This window comes from Medicago sativa, chromosome 1, assembly GCF_051527215.1.
Source record: "Medicago sativa cultivar Bolivia chromosome 1, Bolivia_mono, whole genome shotgun sequence".
Lineage (NCBI taxonomy): Eukaryota > Viridiplantae > Streptophyta > Magnoliopsida > Fabales > Fabaceae > Medicago > Medicago sativa.
Genome location: NC_140749.1, coordinates 2754774 through 2773819, shown reverse-complemented (window position 1 = coordinate 2773819; position 19046 = coordinate 2754774). Strand labels below are relative to the sequence as shown.

At 33.4% G+C, this 19046-nt stretch overlaps 4 protein-coding genes across 4 annotated transcripts; 1 reads left to right on the top strand and 3 right to left on the bottom strand.

Moving 5' to 3' along the window:
* Positions 1–1365: 1365 nt before the first annotated feature.
* LOC146951721 (synaptotagmin-2-like) lies at positions 1366–5258 on the bottom strand. Its single transcript, XM_085754549.1, has 12 exons — positions 5012–5258; positions 4625–4723; positions 4487–4537; positions 4265–4388; positions 4049–4167; positions 3828–3929; positions 3663–3737; positions 3328–3404; positions 2985–3231; positions 2313–2654; positions 1757–1888; positions 1366–1675 (listed from the first exon to the last, which is right to left on the bottom strand). The coding sequence occupies exons 1-12, from the start codon at positions 5120–5122 to the stop codon at positions 1547–1549; spliced, it is 1608 nt and encodes a 535-aa protein (XP_085610675.1). The 5' UTR covers positions 5123–5258; the 3' UTR covers positions 1366–1546.
* Positions 5259–7704: 2446 nt separating this feature from the next.
* On the top strand, positions 7705–13551 carry LOC146951720 (ABC transporter B family member 13-like). The gene is made up of 9 exons (XM_085754536.1): positions 7705–8002; positions 8271–8325; positions 8650–8825; positions 8949–9409; positions 9830–10143; positions 10378–10601; positions 10704–11454; positions 11700–11941; positions 12064–13551. Exons 1-9 carry the CDS (start codon positions 7706–7708, stop codon positions 13285–13287), a joined length of 3744 nt encoding a protein of 1247 aa, XP_085610662.1. The 5' UTR covers position 7705; the 3' UTR covers positions 13288–13551.
* Positions 13552–13798: 247 nt separating this feature from the next.
* On the bottom strand, positions 13799–16601 carry LOC146951719 (uncharacterized). The gene is made up of 3 exons (XM_085741433.1): positions 16509–16601; positions 14811–14960; positions 13799–14266 (listed from the first exon to the last, which is right to left on the bottom strand). Exons 1-3 carry the CDS (start codon positions 16599–16601, stop codon positions 14096–14098), a joined length of 414 nt encoding a protein of 137 aa, XP_085597559.1. The 3' UTR covers positions 13799–14095.
* Positions 16602–16882: 281 nt separating this feature from the next.
* LOC146951718 (uncharacterized) lies at positions 16883–18879 on the bottom strand. Its single transcript, XM_085754520.1, has 3 exons — positions 17828–18879; positions 17446–17574; positions 16883–17294 (listed from the first exon to the last, which is right to left on the bottom strand). Exons 1-3 carry the CDS (start codon positions 17900–17902, stop codon positions 17022–17024), a joined length of 477 nt encoding a protein of 158 aa, XP_085610646.1. The 5' UTR covers positions 17903–18879; the 3' UTR covers positions 16883–17021.
* Positions 18880–19046: the final 167 nt, after the last annotated feature.

Genomic DNA, 19046 nt, shown 5'->3' with positions numbered 1-19046 from the left:
AATACAATTATTACGAAAACAATTATTTTTTTTTATCAATATTACTAATTTTTGTTAAAATAAAAATCAATCTATTCCTTGACCGAAAGAAAAAAAAAATCAATCTTTTCAACAAAAAGATGTAAAATATAAATAGAAAGGCAAAGAATAAAACCTAGGTATATATATATTAGCATTGCAAGGTAACACATACCGTGGTGGCTGCAATCCTATTATCTTTTGCAATGGCCGAAAAACAAAACAACATGCTGAACAAGAACTATGGTGTGAATCAAGATGATGCAACTCTAGTGTCTGAATTTATCTCCAAAGATTTGCATCAAAGGCATCTTCGAAACGAGTCTTCTTTATCAGAAGTTGCGAAAGGTATAGCCTATATTCGTTTAGCGAATTTATTACGTCTTCTTAAGAATGAAAAAGTGTTAGATATACTTGACAAAAAATGGAACTCTGAGGGAATCTATATAGTGAATGATCTACGTCAATTATCTTTTGAAGGTTCGTGGCTTGATTCAATAGAAAAATTATTTGCTAATAATTTACACAATGATGTTAATTCCTTGGCTAAGTTGGAAGATTATGAAAATCAATTGTGTAATGAACATATGTTTCTGAATGGGAAGGTGATATATTGGTCGTGCCAGTTGAAATATTCAGAGGCTGAATTTGTTGGAATCACCAATCGTCTCCCCATGGATGAAGAAAACCGTCGAATGTTGGAAATTAAGAATATACGTCAAACAATGGAAACCTTCATACAACAACGTGAAGCTAAACAAATAGAGATTGAACAAGTTTTTATGAAGAAGATGGATGCGTTGAAGGGTAGAGCTCAATTAGATGCTTTAGAGGTGGATTTTTCCTGTCCCACTCTTTTTAGAAATAAAATATAGTAGTTATCACAAATTACATTGGAGAGAATAGAGTAGTTTAGTATTCTATCATGTTATTTTAGGTTTACTATTGCATTAATATTATGTTATTGCTTTTTTTAAGAGAATTATTATGTTATTTTAGGTTTATATTATTATTTGCTATATTTTGAATCTACAAAAACTGTTTTTGTTGCTTTAGTTTGATTTCTTTTTATTTGATAATGCTTAGAATATTATTAGTAATTTATATATAAATTTGTTTTGAATGAATGGATAAATCCAAACCTTCTTAATTAAACATAGGTAATTGTTTTTTCTCCTAAAATTTGACCCTGGAGTTTTCATATTAAATTATGATTTGGAAGTCCTCGTGAGCTTAACTCAGTTGGTAGGGATAATGCATAATATATGCAAGATCTGGGGTTCGAATCCCCGACACCAAAAAAAATTATGATTTGGAATGAAGAACTTGAAGATTGCATACATAGTATTTATGTGTCAATAGAATTTGAAAGTTTCCTTTTATCTTTTTTCATGAGTACTTTTTGCAAATGCAACGATATAATAACAAAATACCACATTTTCAAACAAAGCTCCAAACTTCCATGTTACATGCATAGGAGTACAAACTTACAATGGCACCATCCTATTTACTACTGACCAATCATTCATTATGGGGTTCTCCACTGAAGCTCAATTTGAATCTTTCCATTTTTGGAGTCAATAAGATGATACTTCTCATTGATTCTTTTGTTGCTAACAACATCAGATAAATTTATATCCACATATCCAAGAGTTTCCTGATTCAAAACAAGGTATTAATAATAATGTTTGAAAACCATAAGACATAAAACTATGTATGAATTGATCTTTAGTGTTACCTTTGGATGCAGCAGGCCTAACTTTGAGGATGCACTTATCACTTCAACATAAAGTCTCTCATTGATGGGGGGTTCCTCTAGCGTAAATTGAAATGTTTCACCCCATCTTGGATCTCTATTTTTCCTTACATGCTGCACAATTGCCATAAAACAATGGTTAAATCTCATTGAAAGGCTAAACAATATTCAAACAAACTCTAAAACACCGGACGCGGCAATGAATTTGAGTCCTCTAAAGTAAGTATAGATTAAAAGGAAGAAATCAATAGTTGGAATTGAATATATTTGTAACTTGCCGCACAAGTAAACTGGTATCTATTGTCGATTTATCCATCAATGATCCAAAGCAGTTACATATTTTAGAAAAGTCGAACTATGTTATAACGATATTTCAATGATGATATTTCTTCATACTAAGAAATAGATGACAAGTGGATAATCCTGATAGCAATAAATCGAAAGTCAACAAATCATAATCGGCACATAATATATAGAAGAATTAGATGGTTAATAGATATCATATCTGATAATATCGTTTGATCTGATAAAATAATACCTTGGTTTTTCTTTCCTCGCCTTTAAATATAAGCCGCGCAAACGGATTTGTGTGGTGTTTTCCTTCAACATCTTCAGCTTCATGGATGCTAATCAAAAGCAAACCACCACTAGCAGGTGTTCCTTCCGGAGCCTTTTCTGTGTCTTCTGAATTCTTAGATAACTCATCATCCTTAAAAGGTTTGTACATAACTTCCACAATAAGCTCTCCACGTGACTTCTCATTCTCAGGATCATTAGGTACAAGTGTCTTGAGTAATTTAAGAGTAAGTAGTTTTGGTTCATTTGGTGTAAGCTCTTTCAATGGAATTACATTCATACCCATCTTCTCAGCCTTTCCAAACTAGTTAACCACCATAGGAAATAAGTAACATGCTTGAAAATATGTTATAGGAAACTGTTTTGCAATGAAATATAAATTGCTTGATTAACATTCTAAGGGTGTGTTTGGATGAAATTTAAAATTTGCAGACTGGTCTCTTAAGTTTTCAAAATTGCAAACTGGCCCCTCAACTTTTTTAAAATTTTTGAATTTGACCAAAAACATTTAAAATCTCTTCTGGAACCATTTTTAACCAAAACATTCACGCCATCCAAACACACTCTAAAAGTTTCCTGCTGATAATCTTACATCCAACTTTAGTCTAAATTTGCATGTGAAGAAACTAATTACCTGTTCCCAATCATAAACATTAAGCATTAAGTTTTGAGATTCTGGATCTTTAATCACCACATTAAACTCTTCATTCCATTCTGGATTCAAGTTCTTGTACTTCACAGTTGTTTTCTTTGAAGCAAGTTTATCATCTTTGAGTTTAAGTTTCACATAAGGGTCTGCTCCTCCCATTATATCTTTCTTTCTAAGCTTCACTGCTTTCAGAATCTTCACATGAAGAATTCCAACTGGTTTTTTCATGGCCCTGACAAATTAACCAAGTAAAATTAGTCAATCTAATTAACACCTAATTATAATGTTATGTTATAAACTCATAAAGGGAAAAAACAATGATACATACTGTGATGGATCCATTATTTGCACCTGTAAGGCCTTAGGCCACAAATACATTTTTGCAACCTGATCTTTTATAATTTCCTGAAAACAAGTGAGAGGATATCAATGCTAAAACTTTATACAAAATTTTAGTATTTTGAGATCAATTTAGTGAGTGAAATATTTGTGTCTCTAGAGACTGATTTTGTGTCCGATTTGAAAAATATCGCTAAATAACTAGTTGCTAATATTAGTGACCAATTTGTCAATTTTGGTCTATAAACCGATCACTAAATCTTTTTTGTAGTTTTGCAAGAATAATATTAATGACATGGAAGTGCTAGCTATAGTATATGCTACCTGGACAATCCTGTAAAGACCAGGAATAGACATTGCATCTGCTCCAAGTAGTTTTAATCCAAAATCAACATGTGGCTGCAATCAAAGAATCAAAATGAGATGTAATGCTAATATATCATTTGTTCATCACAATGTTAGGTATTAAGAAATAGACATCATATATACCTTTTCCATGAGAGACACATAAATATTGGCGAAACAAGGAAAACTAGGAACCAAAGGCTTCAACATTATGCGCGGAGAAGCAAATACTTGCAAATCAACAACCTGCAATCATTTAAAGACTTTTCAAAACATTTTCATTTTCTGTTGTTAAAAAGGTGCATCGATTACGGTCCGCTAAATATGGCCGCTTTTTTTGTTTATATTTGAGTCCGGAGAAATACCTGAACTGTTGCTCGCAATCCAAATGCTTTAACTGCAACTATAATGTTAGGATTCCCAGCCCATTTCATTGATAATTCCATAATCAATTCCTTTTCATCAGTGCTATACACTTTCATTCCTGCAACCATATTATATATTTGGATCAACACAATTAGCATATATCAGTCTAAAGTCTAAACTCATGTTACTATATTTTTGCTCATAGCTATATATACCTTGAAAAGTTGGTGGCAGAGAGCCCAAGTTAAGTTCTTCAAATTCAACTGAATCAATTTTGTACTTTGGAATTTGTTCAGCAATAATAGGCTTTGCTATAGTTCTTGCAGTTTTGCAAATTGCCTATAACAACATTCAACCAAAATAGTTGTACTAACCATACAAAATCTCATAGATGCCAATAAAATTTTGAAAATCAATAAAATGTGTGCATACCATACCTTGTTCAAATAAGGCCACATACACTCAACAAATTTATTAAGCCAATCAAGCTGCAAACAAGAAAATATTAATTAATCAACTATACTACTTTTTTAGAGGGCTTAGAATTTTAAAGAATAATAATAATAATAACATACACGGTCATAGTCTGGATTTTTTATCCATAAGGGTATTTCTGGAAGCAATTGTTGCACAGTTTTAGCTTCTTGCTCAACCAAAGGAGTAAATGTAGGATCCTGAAATCATAACAAACATGCCATATTTTTAATATATCAAGAAAAAAAACTAAAATATAAGGTAATAGAACATGCTTTAATTTGCATAATAATTATATTTTTTTCTTTGAAGAAAAACTGTTTACTACATTTACTATTTAGCAGAAGTCTATAGTTAAATAAAAAATATATCAAAATTCAAATTGAGAATTCAATTTGTGATCCTTTTTACAGATCACAACTTTACATACTACAAAAAGAAGTCAATATCAATAAAAAGAATTGAAAAAGTGAGAAATAGAAACTAACCTTGACATCTATTGATTGAAAGTATATAAATATATAGTATCCAATCAACAATCCAAGTGAAGTTCCAATTCCAAATCCTAAAAAACTAGCTATAGTACTTAAAATACTCATTTCAACTTCAATATCAATGTCTAGGGTACCTACTACTAGTACTAACTAAGTTTCTTTCATATCAAAAGTGGAAACTTTCCAAACTAAACCAGAGTAGTACTTCTTGTGTGGATGATTGAATGAATGAATTAACTTTCTGAAATTAGGAAAGAAAAGACAAGGAACATATAGTACTGTATATTATTGTTATTATTATTATTTTGTTTGAAAGTGAAATAAAAGAAGCATTTAATTTGTTGGCCACTCTTTACCTTACATTAAGGCAACTTGACATCCACATAAACAGTTGACAACGAATTTTGCTATGACACTTGTTAGTGTCGGCAAGGTCTATTTTTTCTTGTAAATATTTAAATATTAGTTTTGGCTTTCAGTTTTGTAGTTGTTGAGTATATATTCCACGTGGAAGAGTTTCACATAATTAACTCAGTCACTTAATTAATTAGTCTAAATTAGTGACAGCATAGCTACACGAATGGATAAAATTCTTGGCCTAGTTGTTGGTTATTTGTCGTCATAAATTAATAGAGTCAAAATTCTTGGCCAAATTTATATTTTAAAATACATTTATTGGAGTTTAAATTTGAGTAATTTTTAAGCTAAATGCATGATTATCTTAAGATAATGATCCATCCAAGTATGAAATAATGTTGATATTTTAAAGGATAGAATGAATAAAAGAGAGGTACACTGTGCTTTCTCTTTTGTCTTTTTTGGGTTTTGGCATTTTATTATTCTTTTTTTGGCCCGACTTTGGCCCTCCATGTGTCCTTAGCAATAATGAAAAACAGACAAACTTTATGGTAAAATACAGCGTTATTATATATACAGTATATATTTTTTTTTTTTTGATCAAACAGTATATAATAATTTTGTGCTTGTGATAAAAAGTTTGACCACACCACCATGTATGGAATGGGGCATTCCCCACAGGTGTGGGAAGGGAACCAATAATAGTCTTATCTGCCTGATCCAGCTCATGAGGAGCATCATTACAAGCAGGACTAACTAACTTAACTGAACAACCAACTAACTTAATATCTTACCATATTTGTAAAAGAAACAGAAATCGCAAAACAATGGAACACATGTTTCGTTACGAAATTCAGTCAAGTGTGTCTACATCTCTGACTATAGAGTAACTGTAATTTCGGATTATTGATCGTAAAAAAAATGAATTAGAATTTATAATGTTACAAGTTTTATTAGATAATACCTACCTCTAAATTGTATTAGGGGCTATCGCCCCCACAACTCGTTGCCCCTCCCGAACAAATTGTTGGACCGAATTCAAGAACTTAACATTGCAAATGAGCCATACTCAATCATTCCCCAACCTAACTGAAAAGGGACATGCCTCATTTTTCTCTTATTCTCTCTCTTTCTTTATTTAGTAGATTTAGAGATGAAAAATAAGGGATTGGATGACACAATTAGAAGACAATTTCAAAATCAACATAGCTATTCATGATCTATAACACAGTCACTATCTAGAGAGATGTGAGATTTGAGATAGGCTATTATTGTAAAGTATAAAACTTAGCGCAAACATAATATGAGTTTAGGCCGCAATGCTCACAATGTACATAACAACAACCACAATTTGAAATCATGATGAATGTATTTCAACAAACTCCAGTAATGAGGGGGGTAAGAAACAATGATACAACAAGTAATTTTGGGACATCATCAATGTTCCTTGATTTAAAAGTGAACTTACCGTTAATGAATCCGTTGATTTAAAACACTACATGAAAGTATCAAGTAAGTATAACTAGTTGGTAATTGCAAGGACTGATATATAGAAACCTAGATTTAAACTTGAGATTTTCCACTTCTTCACATTAAAGTATGCGAGACTAACTACTAGACTATTTAAAAAAAAAAAACACTACATGTGAATAAAACAAATCCGCGTGGAGTACCGGAAAAAAAAAACATCAATTTCATTATTCTTATTTGTTTTAGAGTAAAGTTACCAACCATTATGTTGGAGAGTCCGGGGAGCGTCGGAAGTGACAATAAACTAAACGTCCACGATCTTTAAGAGACTTTGACACCACATCTCTATCCAAAATCTTAAGGCGTCAAGTATATGGCTCACCTTTCTTATAGATCCAACATTTTCTTCATTTTTAATCAATGTGTGACTTAATCACCACTACCACTTGAAACCCAACACATTCATTAAAAAAGGAAGGTAAAGTTCAACAAAAAAAAAAGAATCAAGTTAGCATAGTTGAATCAAGTTAGCCACACATGAAATTAAAATGAATCACACTATGTGCAATAAATCAAGTTGAATTATGAAGGTGATTGAAGTATGAGTTCACAAAGTGGTCGTTGGATTTTAATAACTAAACGTAATTAATCGTAACACTTCCACTAATATTTAAGCATTAACAATTTACTACCATACTAATATTCTTCCAAAATTGTAGTTGTGAAACCCATTTGTTAGTTAGCATAGTTAATCTTAACTACATTATACTATATTAATTAGTTATAAATTATAACTAACCAAACCCATTTGTTTCTGAAATCAATCAACTTTGTACTTTGTGGAAGGAAAATAAATTCAATATGGATGAATTGGAGCTAGCTTGTGAGTCTAACTTGAAATGCAAGAAAACCAAAGAAGAAGAAGAAGAAGAAGAAAAAGGAACGTCGAAAAAACAAAGTAAAGTGGAGAGTGTTCCGTTTTTTGGATTGTTTGGTGCAGCTGATAGAACTGATTATGTGTTAATGTTCCTTGGAAGTGTTGGTTCTTTTGTTCATGGCGCTGCTCTTCCTGTTTCCTTTGTTTTGTTTGGTTGTATCATTGATTCTCTCGGACACCTTTCTAGCAATCCTCACAAATTTTCCTCACAAATTTCTCAGGTAAAAAAAACAGCACTAAATATACTTATTTCTTTGGTTATAAAAAGCCTAGTGGCGAAAGTCACACACACTAAGGTTGTGAAGTGAGGAATTACGGATTTGAACTCACGCCATGAAATGTCCCTACAACCTTTTACCGTCTAATGACTCTAAACTAAACTATCATGATTCTGGGATCTTCAACCAAACTCCTCTAACATGCATGTATTAGACTATATATGCAAATATGTAATAATGAAAGTGTTAATTAATTCCTTTTCCATTGCAGCATGTTTTGAACTTGGTCTATCTTGGAGTAGTTGTTCTTGTTTCTGCGTGGATAGGTACATATAACCTCTACCTTGTCTCTTTATTTGTAAATTAATAGTTATATTAAGGATGAATTTTTTTCAATATTCACCATATACTAGCAGCTTTGAACATAATAGTAGTCGAGATTAAAGGAAATTATAGGATATACACTATCCGTGTAAACTGACAATCAATCACAACTCGTCAACGCAACAAAAAATTAGATAACTGCTTTTATGTGGCTAATTCAAGAGTTGTGACTGGATGTCACTGTAAAATAACTTTACACTGTTAGTGCATATCCCTTGACCCTTAATTGCATAAGAATGATGATCATAACTACTACTATTTTTCAGGTGTAGGATTCTGGATGCAAACAGGCGAAAGACAAACGGCTCGGTTAAGGTTAAAATATTTGCAGTCAGTACTAAAGAAGGATATTCATTTCTTTGACAATGAAGCAAGGGATGCCAATATCATTTCTCACATCTCGAGTGATGCAATTTTGGTACAAGATGCAATTGGTGACAAAGTATATACCGATTTTACTCTTCTAATATAAATATAATCAACTCAGTTTAACATTTCCGTACGATCATAATTTGTTACGCATGTGCACATAACATCAACAAACATCTGGTTCATTGTTATGCAGACCGGGCATGCAATACGTTACCTTTCTCAATTCATTGTTGGATTTGGCCTTGGATTGACATCAGTGTGGCAGCTGACACTACTCACCTTGGCTGTTGTTTCATTCATAGCTATAGCAGGCCGAACTTACTTAACTATTATATCTACTTTATCGGAAAAAGGCGAAGCAGCTTATGCCGAAGCAGAAAAAGTTGCTGAAGAAGTAATTTCTCAAGTGCGTACAGTTTACTCATTTGCAGGAGAAGAAAAAGCTGTTGGTTCATACTCAAAGTCACTTGATAAGGCTTTGAAGCTTGGAAAGAAGAGTGGTTTTGCAAAAGGGGTTGGAGTTGGTTTTACATATGGGATGTTATTCTGTGCTTGGGCATTGCTTCTTTGGTATGCAAGCATACTTGTGATACATCATAAAACAAATGGAGGGAAAGCATTCACAACAATCATCAATGCCATCTTTAGTGGATTGTAAGTCTATCAAAACAATATATTTGCATACATAGGTATACAAGATGTCATGCAACATATTTTTTTTGTTTTAACTTTCCCGTTTCTAGAAAAAGGCTCTGATAATTTGGAGTTTGGTAGATAGGTATGTAAAGTATGGCAGATGATTGTTCCAGTTAGAATTCAAACTAGGTTTTTCCTGAACGATTTGTCCTTAATTGAAGTTCATTAAGAGTTTGAGCTCAATCACTTGGTTAAACACATATTTCATTTACATTGATTTCTTAAAACTGTTACTCCTAAAAACCATAAATACTTCAATCTAGAGATATATGCATGATGCAAAAAACACTAAGAATATTAAAAAGTTGCATTAGAAAAACAACGAATATTATATTTTAGTAACGACTATACTGATATAATTGTTCTGTTTTATAATAGTGCCCTTGGTCAAGCTGCTCCAAACATTGGTTCCATTGCTAAAGGGCGTACAGCTGCAGCCAATATCATGAACATGATTGCATCTGTTTCAGAATCATCTAAAATGTTGGATGATGGCTTTGTGTTGTCACAAGTAGCAGGGAAAATAGATTTTTGTGAGGTCTGTTTTACTTGCCCCTCAAGAAGCAAAATGATCTTTGAGAATTTGAGCTTCTCAGTGAGTGCTGGGAAGACCGTAGCCGTTGTTGGTTCAAGTAGTTCTGGAAAGAGCACAATCATTTCCCTTATTCAAAGGTTCTATGACCCCACTTCAGGTAATTACTCAGACACAGTGCTAGCAATACCTACTCTTAACACTTTCTTTTTAACACTCACTCTTTTAATGGACGAAGTTCATATAGCTCCTACTACTTTATGTTATGCGATTCATTAATGAATAAAGACACTGATTAACATTTGCCTTAATTTAATTAGTACTTAGCAAGTTTTGTATGTCAACATATAGTTCTTTATTTGGGAGGAGAGGATAATGCAATAATTTTCACTAGGTAAGGTCCTATTGGATGGATATGACTTAAAGAATTTTAAACTGAGATGGTTGAGAAAACAAATGGGATTGGTGAGTCAAGAACCAGCACTATTTGCCACAACAATAGCTGGAAACATTTTATTTGGAAACGAAGATGCAAACATGAATAAAATTATACATGCTGCCAAGATTGCAAATGCTCATTCTTTCATTACAGGATTACCTCAAGGTTATAATACTCAGGTGAATTATTAGTTGTTGGACATAAAAACCATATCTTTAAAACAAAGAAGATTGTGAATTTGTGTCATCATACAAGTAATTTTCATTTTGTTTTCAATTCAGGTTGGAGAAGGTGGCTTACATCTTTCAAGGGGACAAAAGCAAAGAATTGCTATAGCGAGAGCAGTGCTCAGAAACCCGAAAATATTGCTTTTAGATGAGGCCACCAGTGCACTGGATGCTGAATCAGAACTCATTGTGCAGCAGGCATTGGAAAAAATAATGTTAGACCGGACAACAATAATTGTTGCACATCGATTATCCACCGTACGCAATGTAGATACAATTATTGTGTTGAAGAATGGTCAGGTTGCTGAAAGTGGGACTCATTTAGAATTGATGTCTAAAAATGGCGAGTATGTTAGTTTACAGGCATCACAAAACTTCACAAGCTCTAGCTCATTATCTTGCTTGGGAAGTTCGAGAAATTATAGTTGTCAAGAACTTCCAACCAACATGAACAATGAGGAGGTGCAATCAAGTGATCAAGGATTGACATCAAACACTACTTCCATTCCATCAATTTTGGATCTACTGAAACTGAATGCTCCAGAATGGCCCTACGCCATTCTTGGGTCAGTAGGTGCAGTTTTGGCTGGCATGGAAGCTCCTTTCTTTGCCCTTGGAATCACACACACTTTGACTACATTCTACTCTGCTCAAAGTCCCAAGATCAAGCATGAAGTTGATCATGTAGCTCTTATATTTATCGTCGTGGCTGTTGTAACCATACCTATTTATCTATTGAAACACTACTTTTATTCATTAATGGGAGACCGTCTCACCGCCCGTGTACGTTTATTAATGCTCTCAGGTATTCCAAAGCTGCAAAAGCATTCTTTTAGAATCATAAAGCATTCTTTTAGAATCATACTATGCTTTAAATTATCTTAAGCTAATGTTGGTTTCCAGAAAAGTAAACTTCAATTTTCCCCGAGGAACACAAACCTGCCTTAATGTTGGTTCACACCAACCACTTGCGATTCCTATAGACATCCTTTGGCATGTTCTTGATTTATTTTCGCATCACTAAATCATTATATTTAATTTGGCACGCAGCTATTCTTACCAACGAGGTCGCATGGTTTGATATCAATGAGAACAATACCGCCTCACTAACAGCAATGCAAGCAGCTGATGCTACATTAGTAAGAAGTGCTCTAGCTGACAGACTCTCAACGCTTGTTCAAAACATAGCTCTCACCATAACAGCATTTGTTATTGCCTTCACAATGAGTTGGAAACTAACATTAGTTGTTGCAGCTTGCCTACCCTTTCTCATAGGAGCTTACATCACAGAGGTTAATCACATAATAAAACCACTTCACTATTCATACTTCTAGCTTTGGTGCATTATTCATGTCCTCAATCTTCACTGCATAATAACCTATAGAATAACTGAAAGTTAAAATTGTTTATGCAGCAACTATTTCTCAAGGGATTTGATGGAGATTACAGTCATGCTTACTCCAAAGCAAATTCTTTGGCTCGTGATGCTATTGTGAACATACGTATTGTCACTGCTTTTGGTGCAGAAGATCGAATGTCAACCCAATTCGCATATGAACTGAATAAACCTAACAAGCAGTCACTTCTGAGAGGCCACATATCAGGTTTTGGTTACGGCTTGACACAACTGTTTACTTTCTGCTCCTATGCACTTGTACTTTGGTATGCATCCATATTAATCAAGAAGAAAGAGTCAAATTTCGGAGATCTCATGAAATCTGTTATGGTCTTAATCATCACTGCTATTGCAATAACAGAAACGTTAGCCCTTACCCCAGATATTGTGAAAGGGACACAAGCACTGAGATCGGTTTTCAGCATCCTCCATAGGAAAACATCCATCAACCCAAATGATCCGAATAGCAAAATGATAAGTGAAGTCAAAGGAGAGGTTAAGTTTCAAAATGTGTGCTTCAAGTACCCAATGAGACCTGATATCACCATATTTCAGAACTTGAACCTCAGAGTCTTGGCAGGAAAATGTCTTGCAGTAGTAGGCCATAGCGGCTCTGGGAAGAGCACTATGATTGCTCTTGTAATGAGATTTTACGACCCTACATCCGGGTCGGTTCTGATAGACGAATGTGATATGAAAAGCCTAAACTTGAGATCATTAAGGCAGAGAATAGGATTGGTTCAGCAAGAACCAGCTTTGTTCTCTACGACAGTTTACGAAAACATCAAGTATGGAAAAGAGGAAGCAACAGAAATTGAGGTAATGAAGGCAGCCAAAGCTGCAAATGCTCATGAATTCATCAGCACAATGGCGGAAGGGTACAAAACTAAGGTTGGTGAGAGAGGAGTGCAGTTATCAAGAGGACAAAAACAAAGAGTAGCGATCGCTAGAGCAATTCTGAAAGATCCATCCATTCTTTTGTTGGATGAAGCAACAAGTGCACTGGATACAATATCAGAGAGACTTGTCCAAGAAGCTATTGATAAGCTTATGGAAGGTCGAACGATGATTTTGGTAGCTCACAGGCTCTCGACTGTTCGCGATGCAGACAGCATTGCAGTGCTGCAACATGGGAAGGTTGCAGAAATGGGAAATCATGAGAAGCTGATGGCTAAACCTGGAAGCATCTATAAGCAACTGGTTAGTCTACAGCAAGAAAAGCATAAACAAGAAGACAAGTAGTGTATTCATTTGGAGTTCACCGAGTAAATATAGAATTATAGGTTCAAACCATACTTGCAGTTTGCAACTTGGATTTAGGTAAGGCTTTAAGAGCATCTGTGATGACTATTCCAACCATGAAAGATGTTTTCATACATACTGTTTATATACACAAATGCTACCATATAATCTAAAGCCTATAATTGGCTGTTGCAGAATGTGTTTTGTCATATCATGTTGAACAAGATTATGAACAATACTCATGGCCGATTTATTGTCACAAAACAGTTTCATAACATTGTATTTTCAAATCAAATCTTCTGGCACAAGTTTCATCCATAAGATTAAAAAAAAAAAAAAATCTTGTGTGGTTAATTACATTAATTTCTTGTACTTGTATCAAAAGCATATTAAACATATTTTTAGCTTACTTGTTCATTAATTAACTGAATTTCCACTTTCCAAGTTAATTGATTCTATTTGTTATGTTGGGAGACTACGAACCAAGCAACTCATTTGAATTAACAAAACGTTAGGGGAAAAAACTAATCAAAGCATTATTTTGCAATGTTTTCCATCAGACGGGAATCTACATCAAATCTACCACTTGATTGTTCTACCAAGTCATTTAAAAAATTGCAGCAAGGTTTGTAATTCAGGCTTAATTCCTTCAAAATTCGAAGAAAAAAAATCAACCAACTAAAGACTTATGTTCATGCTTTTTCATGCAACTTGTGTAGAACAACAACTAAGCTCAAAGATAAGTTGTAGCAACTACAACATTGGACTAAATTCTGCTAATCAGTAGAGATATGAAACTGCATGGGGATCAAAGATATGTTGTAGCAATTACAACATTCGTGATTTCCTTCTCGAGTTCGGCTTCATCAACCCACAGTGAACTTCGTTTATGCAATAATTCTTTCTTTTCAGCCTTCTTCTCTTCATGCTTTTTGGCTTGCGTTCTCCAAATTTCAAGTTTCTCTGCTCTCTCTTTTAACTGATTCAGGAACAAAAGAAAAATATCAATAACACTAAGCAAAATCTATAATAAAAGAAATATATCAATAACAGATATTTGTAGAACAGCAACAAAAGATTGATTAGCTTGCCTTAGAAATTTTTTAACAAATAATGTATTTCTTAGAAGATGAAATCTAGTTAACTGTAAGGTATAAATACAGCACAGTCACACAGGTGCTTAATTTATGATTGCACAACTAGTCTTTAAAGTTCATCGACTCTACAATCCTGCAGATTATCAAAGTGAAATCCACCTTAACTACGATAAAAGTAGGTCCATATAAGTATTAAATCAAAAAGGCATATTGAAGATTTAAAATGTTTTCACTTCTCACATTTTTTTTAGAGGACATGATAAATGTATTCAGGGGTTAGTTACAGGACATGAAATAGCTTAATCCAGTTGTTTAAATGCTTAAATAAGTTGTTTAACCAAACAGGGCTTAATCCAAATTGTAAATCAATTCATTTCAAAAAAAATCCTGAGATTCATTCACAGCATGCAATATATAGAGACTAACAAGGGTTTCTTGAAACTGTTGTCTAGCAATGTTACGTTCCTGAGCTCTAAGTTCTGCAGCCTGAGCCTTAAGTTTCTTACGCTCTTCATTAGCGATTCTAAGTGATTCCCTCCGAGCCTCGTCCTTGCGTTGCTTCTCCAACTCATTAATCTTTAAATATCATTTGATAAGTTGTCTTATAGTTAGTTTTTCTAGGTCTTCCTTTGCCCCTAACCACATAAGCCTAGTTTCCCCAAGTCCCAACTCTCTCTGTCTGGCACATTATAAACATAAGTTGACAGTGACGACGATGCATTGAAATATTCACCTTAAATGTGAAATTCTATCCGTTAAGATATTCGACCAAAAAAAAAAAAAAAACACTTAAACATAAATTACATGATTGCAGATTTTGATCGAAATGTAAAAAGGAATGAAGCTAAGAAAAATGAGATGTGAAAGTTATATTATATATACCTTGGGCTTGGTGAAACAAATCGAAAACCAATCTATGTATATGTATGCTTCAGCTGCCAAAAGGATGATGAATGTTCTGAGCGGTGCGGAGCGTCTTTCACTTTTTCGGAATTTTTATTTGAGGACAATTTTAAAATTCTCAAATGCTCTCTAAATTATTTTTCTTTTCACCACAAAAAAATAATAATTATTATTTTACTTTTTTTTTCTCCAATTTTGTTCATAAACTAAACAAGTATAATATCTATTTTTGATCGGGTTTAACTTATAACATTTTAATAACATATAATAGATTTATAGATATTATATAGTTTAGGGAATATTTATTATATTTAATGACCTAAGGGACTAAATTGACGGTTTATTCTAAACAAATTTGGATTAATTGCACTTTTAGACCTCCTAATTTATAAAACTTGTGAAAGTAGTCTTTTTCTAGTCCTCTACTTTCGTATTTGACGCTAAAATTGTGAATTTTTGTCTTTGAATTCAAAATTGGGACAATAAATCACTTTTTTTTTGCGCTAAAACTCACCATTTTAGGAGAAAAATATATGGGTTTAGACCAAAATTTCAGTAAGTGTGAAAATAGAGTAACCAAAAAATTCGATTTTAAAAATGAAGGATTATTTTCTTTAATTATAGTGAATATGATCCAGCTTATATAGGGGATGGGTACAAAAGGGGAAAATGTTGATGATTTCCAACTTGAAGATGAAAGTGGAGAAAGCATGACCATGGAGAGAGCCAATTGTGAATATGCATGCAACTTGGTTTGGTTTTACTGATGAAAAAACAAGTTAACAATAGAATTTGCATGAATAAGCTGTACTAAATTGTTTGAAAATGAATAAAGATAATGAAGCAGTAACATGTATGAATTGAGCCTTAAGGCAACAACTGAAAAAAATGGCTTTCAAACAAATAATAAAAGGGAAAAAATTGGATATTTTGTTTCATAATTTTACTCTTTCCTCTAGCTCAGTTAAATTTTACAAATTGTGTATACCTGTGAATTTTGCTAGCTATAGCTATCTTTCAAATAAAAGGAATTATAAGACACATTATGAGTGTGGTGAGTTTATTTTGATAAAGGCATTCATTATCAAGACAAAATTTGAAGAGTAGGTGATAACTGTGAATTCCTTTATCTCTCAACAACTTTTGAACACAAACAAGAACATATATCCTTTATCTAACAGAACTCATACCATGAACTTATGCCAAACAAGACCAACCAACCATATACTTGTCATGACTCCTAATGAAGCTCGGAAATTTTTCAAGAATCTCTTCTCTACGCCAACCCGTAATGCTGCCACTCAAATCCTGCATTTGTAGAATTTGCCTTGTTTTGATTATGATCAAGCTACTTGTGATAATTTCATTGCTTTGGAGGAGGTTATTGATTTTATGCATAAATCTAAAAAGAAGAAAGGTGATAAATTCATTTCCATGCAAAATTTACAACTTACAGTAACACCTTTAGCAAGTAAGTTCCTGTTCTAACTTCTAACAGGTTTTCACTTCCAAACATCATACGTTTCTTTTTCACTTCTAATTGTTGACAATTTAACTAATTGAACTTTTAGCAACATACAGATCAATATTCTCATGATCATATAAAAACCAATCAATATTTTCTCCCCAAAACGCTTTAGTAGACAATAGAGTTTAACTTGCTACATAAGAACAGTGTCTAGGTGGAGTTACCTATAAATTCTAGCATACTATAATACCACTTGCTTCTTTAAACTATTCATATGAAAATTCAACAACAACAGAATTGAAATTAAGTAAGTACAGTTTCTCCTTAAATTCTTGCATCATCTCATATTTGTCCAGGATTTGACTATCAGCAGAGAAACACATCCTCTCCAAGATCATACCATTTTCCATAAAAAATTTAGCTAAAAATAACTCATGATCGTCTCCATTAACTTCTTCAAATTTCACAACATGGGGAGAAGCCAAAAAATCGGGCACAACAGCAGAACTCAGAAGCTCTTCCGCAAATGTACGTATTCCCTGACAATTAAACATCAAAGAAAGAAAGTCCAAATAAGGCTCTTAAAGAGAAAATATATAAATTAGATAAAGAAAAAAAAAAAAACAGCAAGAAGTTACAAGAGAATATATTGCAGCAAAATGTATTTAGTAAATACTAGTGATTACCAACCTTAAGAACTAGTGTATTGAGAACCAGCGTCTTTTGAAGTAAGGCTAACAGAATATTAACACTAACTAAACCAACCTCCAAATCGGTCAACATTGGAAATACACATAGTTTCTGTGGTTGCCTCAGAACCTGGAATGAATGACACAATGAAACTGATTTATATTGCAATAAAAGGATTAAACTTAGATATCAATTGAGAAAAAACTTATTACTCCTTCCGTTTCAAAATGAGTGTCGCTACACATGACACAAATTTAGAACAAGTATTTTATACAAAATATATTTATGAGTGGTAGCTACGATATAAACCAACCAATTTTCACAAGTTATAAAGTATTCAAGAAAGGTATACATTGTTAAAAAGGCTAACTTATATGCATACCTTTGATACCTCGAATTTGATAGACTTCGCATGACTGAAATTTCTGAGAAGAGAAAAAACCTCGAAATCTACCATATAACCTTGGCCGGGCCCTCATGTAAAATGATTTTTGCAGACGTGTGGCATGGGGACCGTGTTAAAATGATCAGTGGTATATCATAACCACAGTAACTGAATTCGTTTTGATACAAACAACTAGAGAAAAAGATAGAAGGATTGATAATGTTATAAGGCACATCAACGTCATGTTCGATGGAAATGCTTTCAAGTAGAGGAGCATCTATAGAGACCCAAGTTGCATCAACAAACCAAGCACAGTTTTTGGTCTCAAATTTTTTTAGAAGTGGGAAACTAAGCTTAAGTTGAATATAGTTAGGGGATTTGGGCGAGTGAGTGTTAAAGGAGATTCCACACAACTTGAGAAGTTTTAGGTTTTGAAAACGAATAGATTTGGTGGGACTTGGTGCATTAGCGAGGGAAACTGAATTAGTGAGCAATTCAAATTCTTCAATAGACATGGGAACTTTAATATGGGAAATAGAATTAGTGAGCAATTCGAATTCTTCCAATAACAGAGAGTTTTTAAATAGAGAATCAGAAGCAAGAACGGAGAATGAGAGTTGAAACTGTGAATGGATTCAAAGATTTTTAACTCTACTGTTGAAGATGTTAGAGAACCATATATCTAGAAGGGATGAATCATGGAGAGGAAAAGAGAAAAGCTATCCATGGTTAAACCGCGATTAAGAATAAGTGCTCTATTAACAAACCTAATAAAGTTATGTTTTCTTGAATTTGAACCATAGTGATGATCGTGAGTTTAGTGAGGGAAGACCAACGGGTTTTCCATCTTTTCGATAAAAGAGAAGTACGAACAGCATCTTCCGTCGGAAGAAAATAGAGAATGTGAGTTATTAGTTGTTCAGGGAGCTTGTTGTAGAATATGGCATCTTCATCTGCAGTTGCATTTGCGATCTTGGTACTCTTGTGACGCTTTCCATTTCGTGTGGTTAAATCGGACGCCATGTTTGATTGCTTGCTTCCTTCGTCTTCTGAGGAAGAGAGTTGGGGAGATGAGTAGAAGAAATAGGGTTGAGTGAAGGAGGGGTTAGGGGAGTTGAGAGTTCAGCGAAAGAAATAGGGTTTTGGTGAATCAAGTGTATTTTTTTTTTTTTGAAGGAATCAAGTGTATGTTTATCTTTTTTTTTTTTTTTGAAGG

Bases quoted from the DNA above. Each gene is read 5' to 3' on its own strand.
- LOC146951718 (XM_085754520.1), bottom strand. From the start codon at position 17,902: ATGGTAGATTTCGAGGTTTTTTCTCTTCTCAGAAATTTCAGTCATGCG. The intron at 17,575-17,827 runs GTATGCATATAA...CATTCATTCCAG, and splicing joins TCAAATTCGAGGTATCAAAG to GTTCTGAGGCAACCACAGAA. The intron at 17,295-17,445 runs GTTGGTAATCAC...TTTAATTGTCAG, and splicing joins TCAATACACTAGTTCTTAAG to GGAATACGTACATTTGCGGA.
- LOC146951721 (XM_085754549.1), bottom strand. From the start codon at position 5,122: ATGAGTATTTTAAGTACTATAGCTAGTTTTTTAGGATTTGGAATTGGA. The intron at 4,389-4,486 runs GTATGGTATGCA...ATGTTGTTATAG, and splicing joins TGTGGCCTTATTTGAACAAG to GCAATTTGCAAAACTGCAAG. The intron at 4,168-4,264 runs GTATATATAGCT...ATATGGTTGCAG, and splicing joins TCTGCCACCAACTTTTCAAG to GAATGAAAGTGTATAGCACT.
- LOC146951720 (XM_085754536.1), top strand. From the start codon at position 7,706: ATGGATGAATTGGAGCTAGCTTGTGAGTCTAACTTGAAATGCAAGAAA. The intron at 8,003-8,270 runs GTAAAAAAAACA...TTTCCATTGCAG, and splicing joins TTTCCTCACAAATTTCTCAG to CATGTTTTGAACTTGGTCTA. The intron at 11,942-12,063 runs GTTAATCACATA...TTGTTTATGCAG, and splicing joins TAGGAGCTTACATCACAGAG to CAACTATTTCTCAAGGGATT.
- LOC146951719 (XM_085741433.1), bottom strand. From the start codon at position 16,601: ATGCAGGATTTGAGTGGCAGCATTACGGGTTGGCGTAGAGAAGAGATT. The intron at 14,961-16,508 runs GTTGGTTGGTCT...TGATATTTAAAG, and splicing joins GGAGTCATGACAAGTATATG to ATTAATGAGTTGGAGAAGCA. The intron at 14,267-14,810 runs GTTAGTCTCTAT...TTCCTGAATCAG, and splicing joins AACAGTTTCAAGAAACCCTT to TTAAAAGAGAGAGCAGAGAA.